Source organism: Dermochelys coriacea, chromosome 7 (assembly GCF_009764565.3).
Source record: "Dermochelys coriacea isolate rDerCor1 chromosome 7, rDerCor1.pri.v4, whole genome shotgun sequence".
Taxonomy (NCBI): Eukaryota; Metazoa; Chordata; order Testudines; family Dermochelyidae; genus Dermochelys; species Dermochelys coriacea.
In genome coordinates, this window is record NC_050074.1 from 127,276,194 (window position 1) to 127,297,053 (window position 20,860).

General features: G+C 50.7%; 1 protein-coding gene across 2 annotated transcripts in view; it reads right to left on the reverse strand.

Annotated features, from left to right (window-relative positions):
- CPN1 (carboxypeptidase N subunit 1) overlaps positions 1–19,414 on the reverse strand; it is a 42,775-nt gene extending 23,361 nt beyond the window's left edge. For both annotated transcript variants that reach the window (XR_006282557.1, XM_038408234.2), the window contains exons 1-5: positions 18,059–19,414; positions 12,390–12,586; positions 3,938–4,093; positions 2,449–2,637; positions 724–835 (exon numbers count right to left, since the gene is read on the reverse strand). Coding sequence is in view for 1 of the 2 variants with exons in the window: in XM_038408234.2 (XP_038264162.1) it covers positions 724–835; positions 2,449–2,637; positions 3,938–4,093; positions 12,390–12,586; positions 18,059–18,281 (877 nt within the window). In the remaining variant the exon portion in view is untranslated. The remainder of the gene's footprint in view (positions 1–723; positions 836–2,448; positions 2,638–3,937; positions 4,094–12,389; positions 12,587–18,058) is intronic.
- Between the last annotated feature and the right edge of the window lie 1,446 nt (positions 19,415–20,860).

The window sequence follows — 20,860 nt, forward strand, 5'->3', positions numbered from 1 at the left end:
TACAATCAGAAAATGTTTAATTTTAGCTGTTGCTGTTTAACATCCTCCCACGTTACTGTCAGAATAAACTCTTTCATTATCAGCGCAAGCTGTGACTGTGCCATCCAGCTTCTTCCCAAACACAGAATAGAAATTTTATCATCCCTAGTTAGTAATGGACCTATACCATTGCTAGGATTTCTCCTGCTCCTAATATAGTCTTTTTAAATCTTTCTTGATGTCCTTAACCCTACTGGACATAAAGATATCCATGGAATATCTAACCTCCCTTATCAGATGTCAGCACTCATGACTGGCAGTGTACAGCCAGTGATATAAACTTTTTCCATTATTATTATTATTTTTTAAATTTTATTGCTGCTTTGATGTCTTGTCACTTCCACATTGTGGCCCCTCCCAGCTTCATACTCAAGGTTTGACAGAAATGAGTACTCCTGACCAATCCCCCAGAATCTGGGTACTCATCACTCACTGAGGGTGCACCCCATATCCCAGTACCCCTTCCTTAGCCATTATCTCCACATACTGTCTCACCAGCCCTTATCCCTGTACCCTCCCCATAGCCATTACACCTCCGCATTCCCTTCCTGACCCTGCTCATCCCTTCCCCAGCCCTTATCTGTCCCACTACCCCCTCTGCAGCCCAGACCTCCCGTATCCTCACCTCTCCTGTTCCCTCTGGACCTTTCTCCAACTCCCAGTACCCCCTCCCCCAGCCCTTACCCTTGCTGAGAGAATACCAGGAAGCCCCATTGGTGATGCCATCTGCAAACTGCTCTCCGCAGGTTGGGCTCTGGTGCATCGAGTGATGGGCGTAGGAATAGGCTTTGGCCAGCTGCAGAGAGAGCATGAGGCTGGTCACAGCACTGGCTTTTCCCCCTCTGGCCCATGTCTCTCAGCCTGAGTCTGCTCCCATGGACACTAGGAGCTAAACCCAAGTGAGAGAGAGCAGGCCCAGCAGAGCCCCACCACTGTTCTTCACACAGACACCCCCCCAGCCCGCCATCATAGGAACCTATACCCCAGCCCTGCTCACATGAGCGTGGGAACCTGCCCCTGCCCTGCCCTCTTGAGCTCAGGAACCTGCCCCCCCCGGCCCTCCTGCGGCAGGGGAACCTGCCCCCTGCCACACCCCCAGCCAGGGAACCTGATCCCAGCCCTGACCCCATGGGCTCAGGAACCTTCCCACAAAGCCCACAGAGAATTCAAGCTGGGGGATGCCATTGCACAGTTGGGTGGGGTCGCCCATCCCCCTCCTGGGGTTTGCTGCCCAGTGGGAGCCCTGATAGGAGGCGGGGGGGGGGGGGAGGGCTCTGTTGCAATATAAATTCAGTCCAATTTGTAATGGGAAATCCAGGACAAAACCTGCCCACAGCACTTTCTGATTGGAGCTCTGGCTTTGGCTCTCATTGCCATAGCAACAAGATCCCGCCTCTTCAGAAAGTAACCTTTGGAGGCCGAGGTCGTGCAGGTCTTTTTGAATGAGGCAGGTCAGCCCGAGCTCTCAGTTTACCCCTTACAGTCCCTCCTGCTCCCTACCCAGACCCAAGAGCCCGTAGGAGAAGAGAGGAACAGGCTAGCTCGGCCCAGTCTCCTGCCTCTGCCAACGGACAGACCCGGAGGAAGGTGCAAGAAAGCCCATAATGGACAGTTATGGAATAGCTAGCCCCTCAGGCAGCTTCTTCCAAGGCCTCAGGAGGCAGAGGTTGGGTCCGACCCCGGAAGCAGCGGATTTATCATCCAGATACGTTTTTATCCCAGCTGTCAAGCCTGGATTCTCTCTGCTCAGCGATCACAGCCCAGCAGTAAAAATAACCCTCCATCTGCACAGGCTGACTTGGGAAACATGGTGGAAAGTCAGACATGACTTCAGAGCACACACCAAACTGCAAGTTACCACAGTGCAGGCCTGTTAGACCCTCTCCAGAGATGTGGGTTGGGCAAGGAGGAGGAAGAGTAAAATTAATTAGTTGGAGGCTTGTTAGTGTCACATAGGGCCCAATCCTGCTCCTATTGAAGCCCCTGGGAATTGAGGGTGCTCAGGCCAGCTTTGGAGGCTCTCAGACCTATAGAAAGGATGGTTGCACTGATAAGGAGGGGCTTGTGCCTAGACTTCCCTGTGCATTGGAAATGGGCCAGATTCATTCCTGGTGCAAACACCATGGACATCAGTGGTGTTTATACCAGAGATGTATTTAGCCCAACATCACATTATTGCCTGTTTCAAAGAGATTATTGCAGATGATTAAAAACAAAGGCTGGGCTAAAACTGGAACTTCCGATCCAAACCCCATCACATGTTTGTTTGGGGGCTGAGGGATCAAGGGGAGGTAGTCTGGATTCAAATCCCAGACCCAAACCCTCGATCCCTACTGTCTGGTTCTTGTGAGATCTCTGACATGTGGGGCCTAAGCCTCATTAGGAGCTCTCATGATGCCCCCTGTGCACCTTCCGGAACAGCTTGTCATCAGGAGTGGGGGATGGGGTGTTGCTTTTGCGCTGATAGCCCCGGCTCCGCTGCTCCTGGGCTTTGTCGTAGGGGTAATTCGCCACGAGAGCTCCACCATGGAGATTGGCTGAGAGGACAAAGTTGTAGCGGCTCATCCAGTGAATCACAGCCAGTGTTTCTGGCTCCACCTGCAAGCAAAGGAGACGCCAGCATGGGAGGCAGCAGAACCATTGCAGCACTGAGCTTAGGGAGGAGTCTCAGCACAGCCTGGCTCGTGGATAGTGCTCTGGGGGGGGTCGGGGAGGATGATAGGATGCTACCTCCTAGCCTGCGCTCCATATGCCTCCCCTTCCCTTCTCTGCTGTCCTCCACCACCTGCCATTACCAGCCCCTCTCCTCCAGCCTCTCACATCCTGATGTGACTCCATCCTGCTCTCGCTTCCTCCAGTGCACATCTGGAAGCCGTCCACTTCTCTTCAGATGGCTGAATTGCTCATGCAGGCCTGGACATTTGCTCCCCTGACCATCGCACCCGCCTCCTTCCATGCTGCCCTGTGTGCCTGGCCCATGTGCCTCATTTTCCTCTTCATTCAAATCTTCTTGTCAAAATTCACTTCTGCCGTGTCGTCTACAGAATCCATGCATCCATCGCTACCCAGAGGGCAGCAATCATTCACCAAACCGGACTAGTACATTATTCGCCACTGAGGAGAGCATGGTGTAGCGGGGGGTGTGTGTGTGTCACATTTTCACTTGTGCTCAAAGATTTCAGACATTTCTAAAGCTGGGGCTGTTATGCCAGACGTGCCTCCAGAGTTAATGGAGTTTGGGGAGCGGTAAGAAGTCATTTTCATATGTTTGAAGTACCTGACATACTTAGGCTGGTTGTAAACGCTACACACAGTGTTTTTAGGCAGAGTGATGCAAAGTATTAGAAGGTCGAGATTTTTGGTAAATCTCATTTTAGACACCCCATTTGACTAATTGCTTTCAAATCCCCCCCAAAGTAAAAGTATTCACAGGATTTTTCAGACAAAAACACTTTTCCGGAGTAGACTTATATGGGATGGAACTCCGGGTGTGCACTAAAATGGGCAACTGCTGGGTCAGGCTCCTCTTGTGACGCAAACTGTGTCATAATGTTCTTCAGACAAAAACCAATACCTGGGCAGGGGTGAAAGTAACATAAAGGACTTACTGGTACTCCAGAGTCCTGAGCGGGGGGCAGGGCCTCAACTGGAAGAGGCGGGGCCGGGCTCTAACCCTAACCCTTTAAAGCGCCAGACTGGGTAAACCAGCCCGGTCCGGCATGGCGTCCTGATCCTTGCTGTTTTGCCAGACCAGACCAGCTTCCTTTCACATCTGCACCTGGGGCCCATAGAGGAGATGCTGTTTCTCTGAAAAGGGGGCTGGGCAGGGGCAGGTGTTTCTCCATGCGGGCAGTGCTGGTGAAACCCTGTATTGCTGCTGGAAATCCCTGGTCCATACCTGGCTTTTCCAGTTGGCTGGCAGAGGGATGTGGTGATTGGGGCCACCATTTTTTTCATTGTAGTACATGAAAGTGTTGAGATCGGGGAAGTTACGGTTCAAGTCAACTCCGTTGGCATTGTTCCTGCCCGTCAGGTACCCAATGGCATCCGGGTCCTGGAGGGAGAAGGCACATAACTCTGTGAGAGCAGGGAGAGCGCAGGCTCAATCCAACCACCATCTGGGAAGAGCCTGGATACGTCCCAAAAGCTACAAAAGGTAACTGGGCTTCGGTAGTATCTGAGATCACCAGATATGAGTCACTGCAGGCCAGGGGAATAAACAGCACTCTCTGAGCATGGTACTGTGGAGAGTCAGTATCATTATCTCCATTTCCCTGAAGGGGAAACTGAGGCACAGCCTGAGTAAGCAACTTGTCCAAGGTCATGCAGCAGTCAATGACAGAGCCATGACTAGATCAGCCTGATTTCCATGCCCATGGACCATGTTTAACAGCACCAGGAGAGTGGGATGAATTCCAGTAGAAACAGGGAAATCATACATAGACCCAGTCATGCACCTGAGTACTGGGCATCGCACCTTCACTAACGCTATTTACATTTATTTTATGGGACCATTGTTTGCATTCTGCATCCAGCATTAGTGTGATTAATGCCAATGAAAATCATGGCCCAGAGATTAAATCCGCCTGATCCAGATGAGCCCTTCCAGGGCCCAGCATATCCCACGTCTGCCAAGTGCAGGGAAGTTTGTCCCCCTTCTGGTGGATGTGGTGCTGCCAGTGTCAGACAGGAGACTAGATTAGATGGATGCTAACAGCATATCCGCCTCCCCCGCAATGGCCTGGGGTGACACTGCAGCACGCTACTTCAAGTTTCCCTCTTCCTCAGGGCTCATTTAATAAACTCCATGCACATGGGTCAGGGCTGGAGATGTGACTTGGCCCTCCAGCCAAGCCACAAACTTAACCCTTTCCAGGGTTCCAGGAGGGCAACAAAAAAGTCCCAAGCAACACAAGTTCTTCTGGCCTTTGTGGGCTTCTCGTCAGCCCACCCTTTGGGCCCTGTTCACACCCTTTTCTGGGCTACTTTTGAGTCTTTCCCTTCTCCAGTACAGAGCACTAGCCCCCAGGCTCAGTCCCTTGGAGTCAGGGCCGGATTAACCTTTTGTGGGAACTGGCACCAAACATATTTGTGGGCCCCTATGTAGTCATTGTGGGCTCCGAGTGTGGGCCTGGTGTGGCAATGCCATTGGTGCCATAGTATACCCGGTACTTAATCTCAGAGACATTCTTCATTTTGATCACACACCTCTACATGACTATCTGCATTGCCATACACAGCTCCCTCAGCCCCCAGTTCTTCTCATTGAGCTGTACACCCATGTGGGTTTACCAGTGTCCACAGTGAGTAGAACTTTCATAGTGATCAGGGAAGCTCCCCACAGATTTATCTCCTTCCTCATTCAGACCTTCTATAGCTATGTCTCCAGTACTACCCTATGTCACCAGTCACAGTATGTGGTTCTGGTCTCAGCTCAATAAAGTTTAAAAAAGGGAAGAAGGAGGATTCTGGGAACTACAGGCCAGTCAGCCTCACCCCAGTCCCTGGAAAAATCATGGAGCAGGTCCTCAAGGAATCAATCCTGAAGCACTTAGAGGAAAGAAAAGTAATCAGGAACAGTCAGCATGGATTCACCAAGGGCAAGTCATGCCTGACTAATCTAATTGCCTTCTATGATGAGATAACTGGCTCTGTGGATGAAGGGAAAGCAGTGGAAGTGTTGTTCCTTGACTTTAGCAAAGCTTTTGACACGGTCTCCCACAGTATTCTTGCCAGCAAGTTAAAGAAGTATGGGCTGGATAAATGGACTAGAAGGTGGATAGAAAGCTGGCTAGATTGTCGGGCTCAACGGGTAGTGATCAATGGCTCCATGTCTAGTTGGCAAACGGTATCACGTGGAGTGCCCCAAGGGTCAATCCTCGGGCTGGTTTTGTTCAATATGTTCATAAATGATCTGGAGGATGGTGTGGATTGCAGCCTCAACAAGTTTGCAGATGACACTAAGCTGGGAGGAGCGATAGATACGCTGGAGGGTAGGGATAGGATACAGAGGGCCCTAGACAAATTAGAGGATTGGGCCAAAAGAAATCTGATGAGGTTCAACAAGGACAAGTGCAGAGTCCTGCACTTAGGACGGAAGAATCTCATGCACCGCAACAGACTAGCGAGCAAATGGCTTGGCAGCAGTTCTGCAGAAAAGGACCTACGGGTAACAGTGGACAAGAAGCTGGATATGAGTCACCTGTGTGCCCTTGTTGCCAAGAAGGCCAATGGCATTTTGGGTTGTTTAGGTAGGTAGGGGCATTGCCAGCAGATCAAGGGACGTGATCGTTCCCCTCTATTCGACATTGGTGAGGCCTCATCTGGAGTACTATGTCCAGTTTTGGGCCCCACACTATAAGAAGGATTTGGAAAAATTGGAAAGAGTCCAGCGGAGGGCAACTAAAATGATTAGGGGGCTGGAGCACATGATTTATGAGGAGAGGCTGAGGGAACTGGGATTGTCTAGTTTTCAGAAGAGAAGAATGAGGGGGGATTTGATAGCTGCTTTCAACTACCTGAAAGGGGGTTCCAGAGAGGATGGATCTAGACTGTTCTCAGTGGTAGCAGATGACAGAACAAGGAGTAATGGTCTCAAGTTGCAGTGGGGGAGGTTTAGGTTGGATATTAGGAAAAACTTTTTCACTAGGAGGGTGGTGAAACACTGGAATGTGTTACCTAGGGAGGTGGTGGAATCTCCTTCCTTAGAAGTTTTTAAGGTCAGGCTTGACAAAGCCCTGGCTGGGATGATTTAGTTGGGGGTTGGTCCTGCTTTGAGCAGAAGGTTGGACTAGATGACCTCCTGAGGTCCCTTCCAACCCTGATATTCTATGATTCTATGAGTTCCACAGCCCGCAGATACCTGATCAATTCTGACAAATCCCTCCCTCAGCATCCATCCTGCCATTTGAGCAAGCCACTTGCAAACACCATTTCCCCAAAGTGAGGATTTAGCCCTTGGGAATCTGAAGACACCAGCCTTTCTCCCTCTGCTCCCATCTACATGCTAGTCTACTACCTGATCACCACCACCTCTCCCCAGGCTTGTTTCCTTTCTACTTTGGATGTGATCCCCAACCAGCTGGGGCTATTCTCCCACTGCAAACCTGACCTGCTTCCTCTTTCCCAGCTCCCCTTGACATTCCTTTCCTACTGGTGACCTCTGTTCCTTGAGGTTAATTCCAGTTTCTTTATCTGCTCTAGCTTAATGGCCCCCAGTAGTCACAGAGCCACCTGCAGCTTCTCTGGCTACAGCCATGGGGCCAATTGCCAGAGGTCAGCCTTAGATAGCCGCAGCTGCTAGCAAGGGGGGCTGGCAATTCCAAGACTGAGCATGCTTGAACCTTGCAACGGCAGCACTAGGGCCTCTAAATCCTCAGCACTGGCCCTAGGCAGCTGCAGACTCTGCTGTTAAGCGCTTTCCTCTAGGCCATAGTTTTAAGTACCTGAGATGCCCATCACCTGCAGCAGAGGCCACCAGTTCCCATGCACCCCTCAGCTAGCACATAGTCGTGCAGAAAGTGCAGCCTGAATGATTTTGGAGGCTGGGGTACCAGGAAGTTCCCATCCCTGAGCAGCAGCTCTGCAAGAAGCTCACATGGCCCCCCTCCGCTGTGGGACCAGGACCCTGTGAAGACCGTGGAGTTACCCTGTGTATAACCAGTTCTGTCCAAAGCCTGTTGAAGTGAGTGGGAATCTTTTCATTATCTTTAATGGGCTGTGTATAGAAGCAAAAGACCCCATTCTAGACTCTAGGAGCAAAGTGAATTCTATGCTGCACTGGTTTACTATTGTAACAGGAAGGTCTCACATTACTGAGTGAATAAGCAACACCTCCTACAGCATCTAACTTTTTATGAGAGGCTTCCCACCCAATTACTAAATGTAAACCTGCTTCGCTTACAAGGGCTGAAAATATCAGGTGGTATGGTCACAAAAGCAAGGCCCTTCTGAATTCAGGAGGAATTTTGGATGCGCACAGAACACAGTCAGGACTGGTTCCCGCATGGTTACAGAACTGCAGTAATGCGGAACAACTTTCAGCTTGTGCGACTGGACGATATCTGGATCCATATGATAAGACTGTCCTACATAAATGAGGAAAAGTTAAGGTGCCTTTGTTATTCTTTTGTTCCACTCTTTGTTTCTATGGGAAATTTGCCAATGCAATATTACTGTCTTCCTTTTAAACAAACACTAAAAAAAAAAGGGTAATGGCTGTTGAAAATAGCAATTCCAGTCCTGGTTAGCACTGGGAAGACCCCAGCATTTGTTGCTCAATTTTATCCTACTTTTTCTACAGCAAGTTACAGTGGATCAGCATATTTGATTTGGGAGAAATGAAGTAACAGCAGCCTAAATTGAGCTTGAGCACTCCTGAATTTTGAGGGAGTTCAAATCTGGAAGGCAGGTTCTAGATTCCCTTTCTGAATATTAGATAAATCTGGAAAAGAAAAGCCAATTTCTGTTTCTATGGCTCGGCCGTGGAAATCCTCCTATGTGCCTGGTACTGTACCTAAAGCTGCCCATATCCTCTAGTAGCGCCTTCCCTCCCTTACTTTTAATTTTAACTTCTCCTGGTGGGGTCCACAGATCTCCCTTGCTAGGCTTCAGATAGAGAGGGGCCATTCAGTCCACCCAGTTCCTTCTTTGGGGGCTGCCAGGTGAGGTCACACATCCTTCATCCAGCCTGGGGAAGTCTTTGAGGGTGATAGCTGGGCCACAGCCTTCTACTCCTTGGGCATACTTGTTCCCCATTCACAGCCCCCTCACCCCCCCAGGAGCCAGCTCCCCATTCACAGCAAGCTGCAGCACATGGGGTCTCAGATTCCACACTCCTTCCCCCTCCCTTTCCTGTTGATAGCAGCAAAGGGAATGCTGGGAAATGTAGTTCCTTCCCTGATCCAGGGCCAGCTCTCTAGGCAGGGAGCTGGCCAAGGAACTACAGCTCCCAGGCCCCATGGGTTCTCAGCTCCCAGGCTGGATGCCTGCTGCTCGCTCTCAGAGCCTCCACTTGTGCAGTTCTGCGAGGGGGAGGAAGCGAGTGTCATGGGCCCCCCGCCTGAGCTTGGGCCCGGCACCTTGGAGGCGTTGGTGCCATGGTAAATCCGGTCCTGGCTCGAGTACTCAGCCTCCTACAAATGCTGGCTCAGGGCCTTCCACAAGAGCCCGCCCGCCCGCCACCAGCTCCTGTGGTGCCATTCCCAAACTGAGCACACGGAGCCCTTTTATAAGGACCAGGTGACCAATAACATATCAACTGACCCCTTTGCCCCACCTCCCTCAGGGTGGGAAGCAGCTACTTCACGAGGGGCTGGTCCCATCCTGCCTTAAAGGGATCCATGACCCTGCAACAGTGGACCTTGCCAATGATCCGGTCTGGCAATTCCTATGTTCCTCTGCATTCAATTTTCTATCAGATTAGGGCTACTCCAATTCAAGTTGGGGACTGAACCAGCTTCATTGGGGGGCGCATAAGGTGGTGGAAAGCTACTTTACCCTTGCACACAACTCTCTTGATTCAGCACTGAGCACTGCTTGGCTGGACCAGAGAATCTGGTGGCCACAGGCCTCCTTAGTCACAGGACCGGTCTTCCTCCCATCCTGCTCTTGGCAACATTTCTCAGCTGCCTGTTTTCCCTGCTGTGTAGGAAACATGTCCCGAGCACTGTGTGGATTCAGCAACTTGCCTTCTTGGGCAGCAGAGAGGTGTTCCCTTAAATGAATCACTTACCTACTTAGCCTGGGGGCCATGTTCTACCCTCCCGCCCTGCAACTGCCGTGGGATTTAGCAAGGGCAGATCGGTCCAGTGCCTGTAACTTCTGCAGGGTTAGAGTCAGATGTCCAGGTACAGGGTTTCTCTACAGTCCATTGACAGTGCCATGGCTCTTGGCATCTTTACTATCTGACACCCACCCCAGTCAATGCAGAGCAAGAATAAAGGAGGACAGCAGGTTTCCTGGTCAGCTCCCAGACTGTCACTCAGAGAGGGCAGATGCAGGTCAGAGCTAGCTGAGCTCTGGGAGACTGAAATACAAACAAAACAGAGTCAGCTCCCTGAGGACCTGTAAAGTCCACAATCGGTAGCAATAATGAAACCAATAGAGCCACAGAGACAATGGTGAGGGGCCCAAGTGAGGTAAATCATAGGTTGAGGACCTGGGCGTTTTGGAGGTCCAGGCTGGGGTGAGATTTGTTGAAGGACCCATGGTTCCCAGGATGGGGTCCAAGTTGGGTGAAACACCCATTGAGGGAGCAAGGATAGGGGAATGGGATGAAACACAAGCTGAGAGACCATGGATTTGGAGGGTGCAGGTGGAAGAGAGAGCAGAATGATGGTTTCTCCCCGCAATCATAGACACGTAGAGCAGAAAGGGTCATCTAGTTCAGTCTCTTGGGGATGGTTCAGGTTTACTTTGTTCTGTCCAGCACAACGGTGTTTGTCCAACCTGTTCTTAAAAATTTCCAATGATGGGAATTCCACAACTTCCATTGGGAGCCTGTTCCAGAGCATAACTCCCCTGAGCATTATAAAGATTTTCCTGTTATCTAACTTGAATTTCCCCTGCTGTGGATTAAGCCCCTTACTTCTTGTGCTACCTTCAGTGGACATGGAGAACAATTGATCACAGTCCTCTTTATAACAGCCTGTAAGAATTTTGAATCCTCTTCCCTCAGTCTGCTTTTCTCAAGACTAAAGATTCACTTTTTAAAAAATCCTTCCTCATAGGTCAGGTTTTCTAAACCTTTTATCATTTTTGTTGCTTTCCTCTGGACTCTCTCCAAATTTGTCCACATCTTTCCTAAAGTGTGGGGCCTAGAATTGGACACAGAACTCCAGCTGAGGCCTCTCCAGTGCTGAGTATACTGGGAAAACTCTCTCTCATATTTTACATACAATCTTCCTGTTACAATACTGCTGAAAATATTAGCCTTTTTTGCAACTGCATCACATTGCTGACTCATTCAATTTGTGACCCATGGTACCCCGCATAAATCCTTTTCAGCAATGCTACCTCCTAGCTCAGAGGTGGGCAAACTACGGCCTGTGGGACCCTCCTGCCCGGCCCCTGAGCTCCTGGCCCGTGAGGCTAGCCCCCAGCCCTTCCCCCGCTGTTCCCCTTCCCCTGCAGCCTCAGCTTACTGCGCCGCCAGCACAACGCTCTGGACAGGGGGGGCTGCGTGCTCCTGGGGCAATGCAGCTGCAGAGCCCGACCTGACCCGGTGCTCTGTGCTGCACAACGGCGTGGCTGTAGCCCGGCCAGCCACTGGTACTCCAGGCAGCATGGTAAGGGGGCAGGGGGGGTTGGATAGAGGACGGGGAGTCCGAGGGGGTGGTCAGGGGGCGGGGGTCTGGACAGGGGTCGGGGCAGTCAGAGGACGGGGAACAGGGGGGTTGAATGGGGGCAGGAGTTCTGGGGGGCAGTCAGGAAGGAGAGGGGGATTGGATGGGGTGGCGGAGGGCAGTCAGGGGACAGAGAGAAGGGGTGATTGGATGGGGCAGGGGTCCTGGGAAGACCATCAGGAATGAGAGGAGGGGTTGAATGGGGCGGTGGGGGGCAGTCAAGGGCAGGAAGTCTGGGGGTGGTCAGGGGACAGAGAGCAGGGGGTGGGGATGGGGCAGGAGTCCCAGGGGGGGCACCAGGGGACAGGGAACAGGGGCGGTTGGATGTGGTAGAAGTCCCGGGCGGGCCATCAGGGGGTGAGAAGCAAGGGGGGTCAGATAGGGGTCAGAGACCAGGCCACACCTGGCTGTTTGGGGAGGCACAGCCTCCCCTAACCAGCCCTCCATACAATTTTGGAAACCTGATGTGGCCCTCAGGTCAAAAAGTTTGCCCGCCCCTGGCCTAGCTAGTTATTCCCCATTTTGTAGCTGTGCATTTGATTTTTCCTTCCTAAATGAAGTACTTTGTACTTATCTTTATTGAATTTCAGCTTGCTGAATTCAGACCAATTTTCCAACTTGTCAAGGTCATTTTGAGTTCTAATCCTTTCCTCCAAAGTGCTTGCAACCCCTCCAGCTTGATGAAGATGGAAGCAAAATAGGCATTAAACAGCTCAGCCTTTTTGATATCTGTTGTTAGCTCTCCAACCCACTAAATACTGGATCTACATGTTCCTTAATCTTTCTCTTGCTCTGAATGGATTTACAAAACCTCTTCTTATTGCCTTTTGTGTCCCTTGCTAGGTGTAACTCATGTTGTACCTTTCTGATTTTGTCCCTTCATGCCTGTGCTATTCTTTTCTATTCATCCTTAGCAATTACTGGTGGAAGAGGCACTGGGGTCCTACAGCACAAGGGCATGTCATGCCCCTGCCCGGTAAGATGAGGAGAATGCTTGCCTGGTACCTGGTTGGCAGCCACTTCATATCCGTCTGGGTTCATGGAGGGCAGGATGTGGATGCGTGTGTCCCAGATGAGCCGTGTGATCCGTTCGTTCCGCTGGCGATACTCCTCACACAGGAACTCAGAGAGCTGAAGCAGCAGCTCCCTGCCCAGAACCTCGTTCCCATGCATGTTCCCAACATACTTGAACTCTGGCTCCACTGGGAAAAACAAGAGACCCAGTGACACCATAAACAGGGAGGGTGGGGGCTGAGATATGGTGCGGAGCCAGATACTCCCCATGAACAGGGAGCCAACATTCAATGGAGCAACCCAGTGACACCTCTGAGCAGAACCAACGAATGACCCAAATGATTTGTGTTTGTACCGCACATAGCAAATGGGGTCCTGGGCCAGGATGGGGGCTTCTAGGCACTCAGATAAGTAATAATGTTCTCTCTCATTTAATCAGTAAACTCACTAATCAATACAACAGGTTTCAGAATAGTATCTGCATTCTTACACTGTTCAATGCCTCCACTGCCAAATCGCAGCAGAAGTGGCCTCCCTAGGACCTACCCGAAAGCATGGCCCACCACCGAGACACTGCCACTGCCACAATAGAACACAGTGGTTGTTTAACAGCTGCTCAGCATCAGACTAGGACAAGAAATGCAGCATAACACATTGAACAGAGGGTCACTGCTCTAGTACAGGAGGGGAGGTGGGTGGGGGTGTCACTGTTCAGACACTGGGGTGGGGACGGCAGGTGCAAGAGAGTTACGGCTCCAATACTAGGGGGCACAACCATGGGGTGCTCTGAAGCTGGAGGGGGTGCAGGGGCATCACGACTTTGATACAGAGGGGGAAGGGGAGTCACTGGCTCAAACTCCGTGAAGGGCAAGCTATTCGCACTGGTCTCTCCCTTGGCCCAGAACTCCCCTTCACTGTTTGTTCTCAGTGCTCCTTGCTGGCATGTCACATTCCTGACTTCACAAGCCTCAAGATGCTTTAAATTAAACTGCAAGATAAACTCACTCTCTCAGCCTTGGCCTACCCCCAGATTCTTTTGTATAAAGACGCATTGAAAGCAAGAGCTGCCCTGTTAAACCCTCTATGCTCCCTCTGGCCAGCTGGGTGTGGGCCTGGAGCTCTGCACAGGCTGTTCTGTCAGCGTAATGACAGTAAGCTTATTGCATGAGTCTCCTGTTGAGAGCAGCCCGCCCTCGACTCTCCAGTGTTCAGCTCTAGGGAGTGACACAGTGTCGGAGCGGAGTGGGGGGGAGGAGGGAGAGAAAAGCACATGGGGAAACGTGGATTTATTAGCCAAGAACAGGGCCTGAATTGCTGAATTGTACCAGATAGCTGGAGAGATCCCAGAGCACCGGTGCCATACATCCACATGAGTAAATGGGACACTGAATTCTACACTCTTTGGAATTTCCTAGTAGTCATCAGAGCCAGCTCCCACCCAGACCCTAAACTCAGCCAGACAGGGAAGGCAAAGGGTCTGATGAGAACCAGGCCAAGTGTCTAGGCCCGACCTAGACCCACCTCGAGCCCCTCTCCAGTGGCTGTCAAGCAAATCGCTAGCGAGTTGTGCCTGGCTCCACAGCCACCCCCTAGGACTTAATGGTTAAATATATCATAGAATCATAGAAACATGGGCTGGAAAAACTGACTCTGTGGGTACTCCAGGGCTGGAGGACCCACAGAAAAAAGTTAGGGGGTGCTTAGTACCCACTGGCAGCCAGCTCTCCCCCCACCCATCGCTTCCCACCCACTGGCACCCTGCCAATCAACTCCTCCCCCTCGTTCCCAGCACCTTCCACCCGCTGTGGATCAGCTGTTCCGGCGTTCAGGAGGCGCTGGGAGGGAGGGGGAGGAGCGAGGGATGGGGCGCGCTTGGAGGAGGGGCAGAACTGGGCAAGAAGAGACGGGGTGCGGGCATAGTGGGGGCAGGAAGAGGCTGGGCGGGGTGGGGATTTGGGGGAAGGGGTGGAGTGAGGGCAGGGCCTGGAGCTGAGCGGGGGTTGAGTACCCCAGGGAAACCTGAAAGCCGGCGCCTGTGCATAGAAATGTAGGGCTGGACAGGACCTTGGGAGCACAAGCCCAGCCCCTGCACTAAGGAAGGACCAAGTATAGCTAGACCATCCCAGAGAGGTGTTTGTCCAACCTCTTCTTAAAAACTTCCAGCGACAGGGAAGCCTATTCCACAGCTTAACTCTCTTTCTAGTTATAAGGATTTTCCTAATACAGTAGAACCTCAGTGTTACAAACGCCTTGGGAATCGAAGTTGTTTGTAACTCTGAAACGTTCATAGCTCTGAACAAAATGTAATGGTTGTTCTTTTAAAAGTTTACAACTGAACATTGACTTTATACAGTTTTGAAACTTTACTGTGCAGAAGAAAAGTACCGCTTTTAACCATCTTAATTTAAATGAAACAAGCACAGAAACAGTTTATTTCCTTTCAAATCTTTTTTTTTAAACTTTCTCTTTATTTTTTTAGTAGTTTACCTTTGACATAGTACTGTACCATATATGCTTTTTGGGGGGAGGGAGGAGGGCAGGTCTTTGCTGCTGTCTGATTGGGTGCTTCTGGTTCCAAATGCGGCGTGAGGTTGACTGGTCAGTGCGTAACTGGTGTTCATAACTCTGAGGTTCTAGCGTATCTAACCTAAATCTCCCTGGCTGCAGATTAAACCCATTACTCCTTGTCCTACCTTCAGTGGGCCTGGAGAATACTCAATCCCTGTCTCCTTTATTACAGCCCCTGACATACATGAAGGATGTTCTCACGTCCCCCTCAGTCTGCTTTTTGCAAGACTCAGCATGTCCAGGTTTTTTAACCTTTCCCCCTAGATCAGGTTTTCTAAACCTCTGATCATTTTTGTTGCTCCCCTCTGGACTCTCACCAGTTTGTCCACATCTTTCCTGAAGTGTGCTGCCCAGTACTGGGCATAGAACTCCAGCTGAAGCCTCACCAGTGCCAAATAGAGAGGGACAATTACCTCCCATGTCTTGTATATGACACTCCTATTAGCCTTTTTCATAACTTCTTCACATTGTTGGCTCATATTCAATTTGTGATCCACTGTGACCCCAGATCCTTGTCAGCAGCACTGCCTCCTAGCCAATTATTCCACATTTTGTAGTTGTGCATTTGATTTTTCCTTCCTAAGTGAAGTACTTTGCACTTGTCCTGACTGAATTTCAGCCTGCTGATTTCAGACCAATTCTCTAATTTGTCAAAGTCATTTTGAATTCTAATCCTGTCTTCCAACGTGCAGCCATTAGAAATACAAGACTCAATGTGGACATGGAGGCTTAATTCACTGACTCTCAGGACCAGGGCCATCTCCCTGCCACTCCCAGGCTGAGGCTGGATTGTCAGGGCAATCAGAGCTCTAGTGATTGCAGAGCTGAGTCACCATAAACTTCTTAATAGTTCCCTCTCCCTCCCTCGGCTATCTCTGCATTTCAATTAAAAACCCACAGCTGGCCTGTGCCAGCTGACTCAGGCTTGTAGGGCTCAGGCTAAGGGGCTGTTTAACTGTGGTGTAGACATTCAGGCTTAGGCCTGGTTCCTCCACATGTGCACTAGGGCATATGCAGAGTTCACCCCTAGCAGTCTAAAAGGTTAGAGCAGGGTAGTAAGTAGTTATGAGGCCATCAGTGTTAGGAGACTGTTTCCTGGTAAGGGCCAAGCTGTTGTTTGCTTAAGAGTGCTAGTACGTCACCGTCAGTGCCCAAGCCCCAGAGGAGGTGCTGCTAGGCTCCTGAGGGTGGATGCAGCATCCCCTGCTTGATTTCACTGGGAAGCTGGGAAGAAGTAGGCATGAAGCACAGGCTGTGATTGCCCTCTCCCCAACACCTTAGACTTCCTTGAGTCAGAAGACAGACAGACAGCCTCTCACCCAGAGGAGAAGTTGCCTGCCCCCACTCCAGCAGGTTCTGATCGCTTGGGACAGCCAATCTAAATTTGACAGGTTTTGTCTGCAAAGCAGAGAAAGCACCTGTGACCCCAATAACACCTCAGTGCCAACTGGCAAAGGGCTCACTGTTCTGTAACAGCAATTCCTATCAGGCCTGACAAAGACATTACACCCGACACGCTGCTTTCATAGGATTGATCCAAAATGGGTCGTGTGAGGTATCTAATAAAAGCTTATGTCATGCTGATCCTCAGAACCATGCCAGGATGTGCGGATGGATGCTATTTAAGAAGTTCGGTATATTTACTAAACACATATTTTAAACTCCAAATCAAGGCAAGGATGACAAACAGGTTTTGAGACAAAGGAAGCTGATTCACCTGTCTCGCGGTCAGCAATGTAAATTAAGCATTGTAAGCCAATACAATGGAAGCCCATTTTTGCATATGGGGATGTACAAAGGACAACTTGGAACCAGCAGCCCAGGAAAGAGTTATTGGGGGTCATCCTGACTCAGGGGACAAAAACAGTGGACTTTGGGGTATACGAGAAAGGCAGAGAGACATATTTTTCATCCTTCACTGAGGAAGCAAATAAGGACAATGCTTCTGCATTCACGAAAGTTGGACCCTAGCCATGTTGGTTAGTAATGGCGGGAGAGTGCTTTAGGTGAGAAACTGTTTTAGACAAAGATTTTAGTTTATTAAAGCCAAGTTTGAACTCTAAGAAGCAGGTAATACTTGTTTTTTATGTAACCTATTCTTCTTGTTAGCCTTACTCACCATTTCTTAACTTTTTGATGGTAATCTGATGATTGTTTTCACTATACATATATCTCAGTGCTGTGATGTTATAAGGACCTGAGTATGAAATGTTGTAGCTGGTTTGGCTTCCCTGGCTTCTCCCCACAACAGTCCCTCTGCTCAGCACTGGTGGGCCACAGTGAAGGAGATGGGAGAGAGTTCTGCACCAATTCACAGCCCTCTGTATGTCAAGGCTGGTCAGACTCAGTGCAGGACTTCAGCCCCTCACCATGGCCTGTCCCCACCCTCCCACCACAGGCAACGCAAGCCCAGCCCAGTGCCCTGTGGAGGGGCTCAGCCAGTCCATCCCTTCACAGACTCTGCCAGCCAGCGTGGTGATGGTGGGGGGGACCTTGTCTTTCCTCCCTCCCATGACAGATCACCTCTGCCTAGCACAGAGCCCTGGGTGGGTCAGGGCGGTGTGAAAAACTGCCAATTACTAACTGGGGCAGTGAAATGGAGGGGCCCGATGGGAATTCCAGCTGGTGTCTTCATCATTAAATTTACTTGGATTTAAAACTCAGAGTCCCATTTAATGTGCCTGACTGGGCTAAGGCTCCTCCCCATGTGCACTGGGCCATGTGCAGAGGTAACCTCTAGCTGTATCCATGGCCATAGGCTTTTGGGTCCCTGTCAACCCCCATGCCTGCTGCACCGTCTCCCTCATTATGGGGCCTACTAACTCACTTGTTGAAGTGGGCATTGTGTGTCTACAATTACGGTATGGGCCATCTGGACCACACTGAACATGGAGGCTACTGAGCATAGCACAGTCTAGGACTGTCAGGAAAGCATCAGATCCCCGTCTGACAGTGACTTCCCTGGAGGAAGCAGTGTGGCCCCATAACCTGTACCATGTAGGATGATCTGTGGGGTGGGGTTTGGTGTGGCACAGACAGCAGCCTGCACAGGTACGGGGCCCCCCAGGAACCTCTTCTCATTCGGTACTTACAGGGTTCATGGATTCCAGGGTTGTCACTGAATTCCAGGACGTAGAGATGTCTCCCCTGGACACTGCGGCCAATAGTGTAAATCCTGGTGATATCGGGACACTCGTTGTGCACATTGAACAGGGCCTGCACCAGCTGCTCATAGCGGTGGTGGAAAAAGTTCACAGAGGCTGCCACTTCAATCAGAAGCAGAAATCTCACAAAAGGCCAGAGCAACTGAGACATCCTTAGTGCTGGGATTAACTCAGATCTCAGAGCTCCCTTCCTGACAGGAACTAAAGTGCAAACTCAAACCAGCTCTCTCCAGTTTCACAGCCAAGTGCCAGCCCACTGCACCTGCAGGGTGGTGGGGGCTGGAGTTGGGGAAAGAGTCTCTGGAACTGGGCTGCGAATGCCCCCGCACAGCTTGGAATGCTTTCCAGCTCTGAGCTTTAGCATCAGGGCTCCCACCCGCCCCAGAGCCAGGATCACTACAGAGCCAGCTCTGTGTTTGGAAAGTTTCACTGATTCCTGTTCATTTATTAACTGGATGGTAAACAGGGCCCTGAAGCCACGGACTGTCACTGCAGGAGAAGCGCAGGGCTGGACAGCTGGCTGCTGTGGGGTTCAGGAGACACAGAGGCTCCACAGCTGCCATATCTGTTGGCTAGAAAAACAAGAAAGAGAACAGAAGAGGGACACCAAATGCAAGAGGAGCCCTTCAGAAACCAGAGGAACGGGACATCGGAGGGGAGCAGCAACTTGGCCTTCACAGCACTTGCCAGCAAGAATACCCAACTCTTCGCAGCTCTGAGTTCCAACGCACTTTATAAAGGACAGGTTGGCATCGTTGTACCCTATTTCATAGGGAGGAAACACCGGTCAGCAAGTGAGGGCTGGAGTTGAGCACAGAGCCCGCGCGTTCCAAAAACTCCAGCCACTGCCTGTACCACCACCTTAGTAACCAGAGCAGCCAAAACACTGGGTCAGACAAACCAACCAACCAAAGCCAAAGTATTTGAGGTCAAGAAGAATTTGCCAGCCAGGAGTGGGGCTCCATACCCCTCCCTCCCCATCCCCATCCCCATCCCCATCAGGATGTGAGATGCTGTGTCCATCACTCCCATGGGAGAAGCCTGCTCCCCCCAGCCCTTGCTCACGGTGCAGAGTGGGGCAGTTCAGAGCTAAGCGCTGTTTCAGTCCCAGGTTTATAACTTTTGCCCGAGGAGCTGCTGACCCAGCAGCTTCTTCATGGGCCCTTCCTGCTCCCCATGTCCGAGAGCAAAATGCCTGTATTTGTCAGGAGCAGACAACACGAGGAAACTTCAGCACCATCTGGGCACTCCTTAAGAAAGGATCCCTCACGTAACCTATTCCCCATGCCCAGCACCCCATTCCCCACACCCTGGAGAAGGGGGTCCATGCGGCACCCTTCTGGGCTCCATTTCCTCCATCATTCTGCAAGGATTTTCCAGGTAAGGGCAGCATGATTCTGGGGAATGGCTGTTTATTACTACTAAAGCAAGTATTGGAGGCTAGTAGGTAAATCAGAGACGGACAGGTCTATGTGCAGCCTGCAGCATCAGGAGAAGCGGGAGTATCCTCCTACCCACAGCCGCCATAGAAATTCGTTTGGCTGGGTCAATCCTGCCACATCCCCTGCTCACTGAATCCTTCCACTCAAAATAAACTTCCTGACCCTGCTGAGCACAGTTCTGCACCAGCCTCTAGATCTCGTTCCACATCACACCCTACCCTCACCCACTTCACTGCACCAGGCCAGAGTATCCTTTGTCTGCTCCTGTCTTGGTGCTTTCTCCCATGCCAGCCCCCACCCATCCCCAGGTTCCCAGTCCAAGACACCAGGCCCCCTCCCACGCCTCATTTAAGGCCCCATTCTATGGAAAGAGCAAATCCTTAAAACTCACAATGACTCATTTTGGGGAGGCCAAGATATACAAGGAAAAGGAATAAATATAAATATATTAACCCCCTTCTTCCACCCCCAATTTAACTCCTTGCCCCCGAGTCTCATCTTCTGTCTCTGGAGGTGATACGCTCTCTGGAGCAGGAATTGTCTCTAGTGCTTTGTACAGGTGCTAAATACATCAGATAAGAAATTGTGCAGCACGCACCAGCCTCTGTTAATGCTTGCAGGAAAAAAGCTAAAGGCATAATACTTGGAAAGGGCTTTGAGAAATTCTGTAGGCACAGATGGTAGGTGCCCCAAGGCTGAAGAGGGTGAAAGGAGGAAACTGGTCTGACCTCTGAGCACTAGCTGCACTGGCTTTTGGCAGGGAAGGTGCACTCAGAGGGGGTGGCAGATTTCTTGTGTAGGATGGTGTTACTCAGCCATTGGAGCACTGTGTCGTGGGCTTAATGAGATACTGTAACACCTGGACATGAGCCCCTCCCTCCACCACACCCTCACAGCTCTGCTATTCACAGGTGGCCTGTGACTGATGCTGTAACAGGAAGGAGCCTGGGGCCCTAATGGTGGAAAACATGCCAAGATTACTCTGGGCACTGGTGGTTTGGTAAATCTCCCTTCTGGCCCTAAGGAAATAATGGGACACAGAAAGAACTCACAGTAAGTTTACAGGGGAAAGGAACCAGGAGCAGTAAATTGGGGGAAGGTGAGTAGCAGGTGGTACTGGTCTTTGTTAATACCTGCAAACAGGGCAAACAAGTTAATTAAGTTTACAGCAGATACCAAATGAGTTGCAAACACCAGTGAGGATAGTGAAACAACAAAGAGCTCTACGTGTTAGAAACAGGGACAGGAAAGAAAATAGAAAAGGAGTACTTGTGGCAAACCAAGAGCC